This window comes from Olea europaea, chromosome 11 (genome assembly GCF_002742605.1).
Source record: "Olea europaea var. sylvestris chromosome 11, O_europaea_v1, whole genome shotgun sequence".
Taxonomy (NCBI): domain Eukaryota; kingdom Viridiplantae; phylum Streptophyta; class Magnoliopsida; order Lamiales; family Oleaceae; genus Olea; species Olea europaea.
Window position 1 is genome coordinate 9863190 of NC_036247.1, and position 5652 is coordinate 9868841.

The 5652-nt window shown below is 36.3% G+C and overlaps 1 protein-coding gene across 1 annotated transcript; it reads left to right on the forward strand.

Moving 5' to 3' along the window:
- The first annotated feature begins 3318 nt into the window (after nucleotides 1–3318).
- On the forward strand, nucleotides 3319–5447 carry LOC111403305 (UDP-glycosyltransferase 74E2-like). The gene is made up of 2 exons (XM_023031752.1): nucleotides 3319–4073; nucleotides 4442–5447. The coding sequence occupies exons 1-2, from the start codon at nucleotides 3444–3446 to the stop codon at nucleotides 5162–5164; spliced, it is 1353 nt and encodes a 450-aa protein (XP_022887520.1). The 5' UTR covers nucleotides 3319–3443; the 3' UTR covers nucleotides 5165–5447.
- Nucleotides 5448–5652: the final 205 nt, after the last annotated feature.

Consider the following 5652-nt stretch of genomic DNA (forward strand, 5'->3'; position numbering starts at 1 on the left):
TTTCATGTGCATGATATCCACAAGGTTCAAATAAATGTTGTCAAATATTGGAATTGATATTAATTTTGAAGAATACATGGGGACTCGACCTCCTAGTGCTTTGTTCATTATTGAGTATTCAGAAATGCTTTCCAACACGTGTTAGCTTAGAAGTTAGATTAATTAGCAAATACAATCCAGCTTATCTTAATTGGGTGATTAGATTAAAGTTACATACTTTATTACTTTCCACAATAATCTTCACTTGCGGGATTTTAATGCAACCACCACCACCACCACCACCACCCCTCCTTTCTCACTTCCAAAGGTTGTCTTCTTGAATCTCTAAATCTAGAGTGCAGAAACATAGAGGGTGAGGCTTTGCAAGCTATTGAAGTTTTTGTTTATTGTCAGTCATTGGCTCTACACAGCTGTGGGAAAACAACAAACAAGTTAGTTATCCTTTTATTACTTTAGAAATATGGAACCCCTATCCCCTTTGGAATTCTAATGCCATTAGTTTAAATATTCTCTTTTTAATTGTTATCCTTTCTGTACTTTGATGTAGAGAAGCTTTGATAAAATGAGGTTTAGGTTATTGTGCTGTCTTGATGTGGGTCTAAGAGAAATAATCTCAGTTCAACCACCAAGCATTTCAGAGAGAATAGTGATGAGCAACTGCTATTTCCTATGGTTAGTTAGAGCTTCAGAGAGAATAAACTTCCAAAAAACTTCACTCCCATCCATAGTTTGGCCCTTAAGACAGACTATGGATGGAATTCTTTGCTTTAGGCATTGAGTTCTGGGGTTACACTTATAGCCATGGGACAGCGGGTAGACCAAATGACTATGGCAAAACTTATTGACGACGACTTTAAAGTAGGAATATGCATTAAAGCCGATGAAAATGTGTTGGTTAGTAGAGAAGATGTCTAAATGTGTATAAAAGAAGTTATTTGAGGAGAAGGGAAGATGGTCAAAGAAAGTGCTGTTAAGTGGAAGGAATTGGCTAAAGAGGCCATAGATAAAGGTGGAAGTTATGCTACCAACGATGAAGAATTTATTTCAGAACACTTGGATTTATAACTTAAATCCTTTACAGATAGTAGCTAGAATGGAAAATAATTTCAGAATTAAAGGTAAAATTTGGAAAGAACTCAAATAAGCCTGAAAAGTTAAAAATCCTGCCCAAACTTAGCTCCTGTTTTTTTACCTCTTGGCCTGCAAAAATCATATTTGCTGATGCCAACATTGTGGCTACAGGCACACAATGACAGTTGTGAACAAATTAGCCTATGTCTCTTTGTAATCATCCATTCATTGTACAATGTAATATGTCTCTTTTTGATATCTAATCTCCGCATAAATATAATTTTCCATTAATGTCGCAACCTATTATTTTCTTTGTTGATATTATGTAAGAAATCCGAAGTGAATTTGAAATGTTTTGAAAATCGAACAAGACAACAACTTCAACTGGAAAAAACTTGGCTACCAACCCAAAACTCGGACCCAGACCGGCTATAAGTTATATATGCCTGATCAGAGAGCAACTTCGACTAGAATTTCTGCTACCAACGTTGAAGATTTTATTTCGATACATTTGAATTTGTAACTTAATCTACAGAAAGTAGCTAGGATGGAAAATAATTTCAGAATTAAAGGTAAAATTTGGAAAGAAATCGAAATAAGCCTAAACTTTGCTCCTGTTTCATGCCTCTTGACCTATTACAATCATATTTGCTGATGCCAACTTGGGTCATTCCTGACACAACATTGTGGCTAATGTATCTTTGAAATATGTTTCTTTCTTGATATTAAAGAAAGAAATCCAATGTGAATTTGGAATGTTTTGAAAATCGAACAAGACTGACAACTTCAATTGATAAAAATTGGCAACCAACACAACCCAAACTGACTATAAGCTATATATGCTCGATGAGCCAGCAACATCGACTAGTAACCGGCTCATTTTCCTTCTCCAATTCATTACCACTTACCAGGGTCGAGTTTAAAAACTATGTTAATTTGGAAGCATTGAATTCTTCCTGTCCCTTGTTGCCAATGCCACCCCTATGTCATCTAAAACTGCAGCCATTCACTATCTGTCCATTTTAAGAAGAACAACATTATCTTGAAGTACCTCATGTTGGGCAGAAGTTTACTATTTTTAGCAGAAATACAACTGAATCCCTGTGTACAGTTTCATAAGCCTACAAAATACGCGCCAGCAGAGTCCATTCCTCGGGCCACCTCTCAAGGCGTGCATTCGGGCATTTACGAGGCCTCGAACTTAATCTCTCAATAAATAGTGCATTTCATATGATCTAAAGAAAGAGTAATGTTATGTAGCCCAACCGGTAAGCACCTGCGTGTGTCAATTAAATTATTGAACGTCTTCATTCACTTAATGCTACATAGTTGATACTTAGATTGGTGTTTAACACAATAATGATTATGGTAAGTTTGGAAACATGCTCGATTCAAATATCAATATTCAAGTACACAATTGAAAAGCATTTTAATTCGTTAATAATCACGGTTTCTCAAAATTTAGCCCCATTTTCTAGAACTCTTTTTGTCATCCCAGTTCATTTTCAACCATATCCTCTCAATAAATCAATTTTGCACGTGGATTCGTAACTTTTTAATTTTTTTAATCACACATATTGTAAAAAATTATTATTCAAGAAATATGAACGAAACAGTGGTTTAGTTGTTTCAAATATTCCTTCTAGCTACCATAAAAGAACATAGTAGTAAAAATATCACACTTAGATCTTAGGGCTTGTTCGGTAGTGATTATGAGAATTGATTTTCAGATTGTTAGAGAGAGAAGTAAGTCCCACCTGTGGTTAAAGAAGTAAAAAATAATGATTGAAAGAGTGAAATAAAAGTCAAAAAATTGATTTTTTAGGGTGAAAAATTACTACCAAACGGGAGCTTAATTAATTCGGAAAAAAGGCTTTAATTTGTTGTTCCCTTTAGTATCGTTTTCGAGATTGACCTTGATCGAGGGAGCATAATCAACATGTTATCTAAGGAGATGAGAAAGAGGCCATATGCTGGCTAGTTTTACTTCTCACATCTAAAATCAATGACTCATTGTTCTTTTTTTTTCCTTTTCTTTTCAATTTTTTTTTTTTTTTTGGATAACCCTTTTCTTTTTTTCATATTTATAATTTCTCACGTGCTTGAATCTCGAGAATTACTATGGCCTTCGACATCTTTTCAGACATTTATTTAGAAATTATCAAATCATTATCCCCTTAATTGTCCTACAAAAGATCTGGTCCTCCCATCCTATGCTAAGTTGGAGAACTTTGTAACTTCCAATGGGTACTACCATCCAAAATCCATCTCCTCTACTCAGCATATTTATATATCACTCTCCCATTCTACATTCCAAACTGCAAATGAGCAGATAACAAGAAAAGGAAAAAGACACAACAGATAAAGAAGAAATGGCAAATAATAAGCCACATATTCTAGTCCTCCCTTTCCCTGCACAAGGCCACATAAATCCAGCATTGGAATTCTCCAAATGCCTAGCCTCACATGGTCTAAAAGTGACCATCATTTTAACCAGTCGAGCTAGCAAATCTGCACAAATTGCATCGAACAGCTCAATTTATGTTGAAACTATCTCTGATGGCTCAGAGGAAGGTAAAGAACCAGAAAGCATCGAAGACTTCTTCAAGCAGTTCAATGCAGCAGTTTCACAGAACTTGGCCAAGTTCATTCAAGAACAAAGAGCTACTTGCCCGGCTAAGGTTCTAGTGTATGACTCTATCATTCCATGCGCTTTGGATGTAGCACATCAGGAAGGCCTACTTGGAGCTTCATTTTTCACTCAGGCTAGTGGTGTTTGTGCTATTTACTATCATATACACCAAGGGTTGATAAAATATCCTTATGAAGATTCGGAGTTATTCTTGCCTTCCATGACTCCACTCGAGGTCAACGATTTACCTTGTTTTTCCTTTATACCGGATCCAAACAATACTGTTGTCAGGCTTCTTGCGGATCAATTCTCAAATCTGGAGGCAGCGGATTGGATCTTTATCAACACGTTCGACAAGCTGGAAAATGAGGTAAAGACATTTAAATGTGTAAACCATAATAAAAAGTTTAAAGCAGATCTATTTGCATTCAGAAGGTTTGCAGATTGTCATAGAAAACTGGATATATATAAATTGAGAAGTCATCAATCACGTTTAACATAGGAAGCACATTGCCCACCTCTACATTTCCCCTCTATACTCTAGAGGCCATTAGGACCAAGCACAAGTGTATTATGAACTTCAGAAATCTCTCTGACTTTTCTCTCTCCCAAAATATTAAGCTCGAAAAACTACATCCTAAATTATATTGGAATTAAGGAATGTGGAAATTTAATCAGTCAAACAATTGATAAGTTCCCCTTGGTATCTTACAATCTTTTTTGCTATGCTTGTATCAGGTTCTTAACTGGATGGTAAGCCGGTGGCCATTTAAGACTGTTGGACCAACTTTTTCATTAATATACCCTGGAAAGAAACTTATGACCGAAAAGAACCATAAGATTAATCTATTCGAACTAAATTATGAAGCAAGCATGAAATGGCTGGACTCGAGAGAAAATGGTTCTGTTGTTTATGTCTCATTTGGAAGTGTGGCCAACGTCAAAGAACAGCAAATGGAAGAACTAGCACAGGGACTAATATCGAGCAACTGCTATTTCCTATGGGTGGTCAGATCTTCAGAAGAGCATAAACTTCCGCAAAACTTCACTTCCATGGCATCAGAGAAAGGTTTAGTGGTGAATTGGTGTCCCCAAACTGAAGTCTTGACTCATCGTGCAGTGGCGTGCTTTATGACACACTGTGGATGGAATTCTACACTTGAGGCATTGAGTTCTGGGGTTCCACTTATAGCCATGCCACAGCTTGTAGATCAAATGACCAACGCGAAATTTATTGAGGATGTATTTAGAGTAGGGCTACGCGCTGAGACAGATGAAAATGGGTTAGTTAGAAGAGAAGAAATTGAAACATGCATCAAACAAGTTATTCAAGGAGAAAAAGGGAAGAAGCTCATGGAAACTGCTGGTAAGTGGAAGGAATTGGCTAAAGAGGCCGTGGATAAAGGTGGAAGTTCTGCTACCAACGTTGAAATTTTTGTTTCAAAACTTCTGAATCTGTAACTTGTCCTTTAAAGATAGTAACTAGGAGTGAAAATTATTTCAGAATTACAGGTAAAGATTTGGAAAGAACTAGAAATAATTGGAGGCCTTAAAATCCAAACATAGCTGTTGTTACTTTGACAAAAAGATAAGTCTCTTTCTTTTCCTCTTGGACTGTTAAAATCAATTTGCTGATGCCAATAGACAATGTTGTTTGGGAAGCAAATGTTTGGTAAGTGTGTTTTCCAAGCTTATCTCAGCTACTAAATTTGAGTACTATTAATTAAATGGAAGGACTTCTGCTCATATGTGTGTGTGTGTCTTTGAAGAAAAAACCGGATTTGGAGGTGAATTGAGAAAAAAGGGAGATCACTTGGAGCTTAATTGAGTGGTAAAGATGGAACTGAAGAGCAACTGGGAAGCATGGGCAGGATTGGAAGCTTTGAAAGTGACAATGGGATGAATTTGCAAGTTTTCGGACCAAATTCAGCATTTGGAAAGTTCGGAAA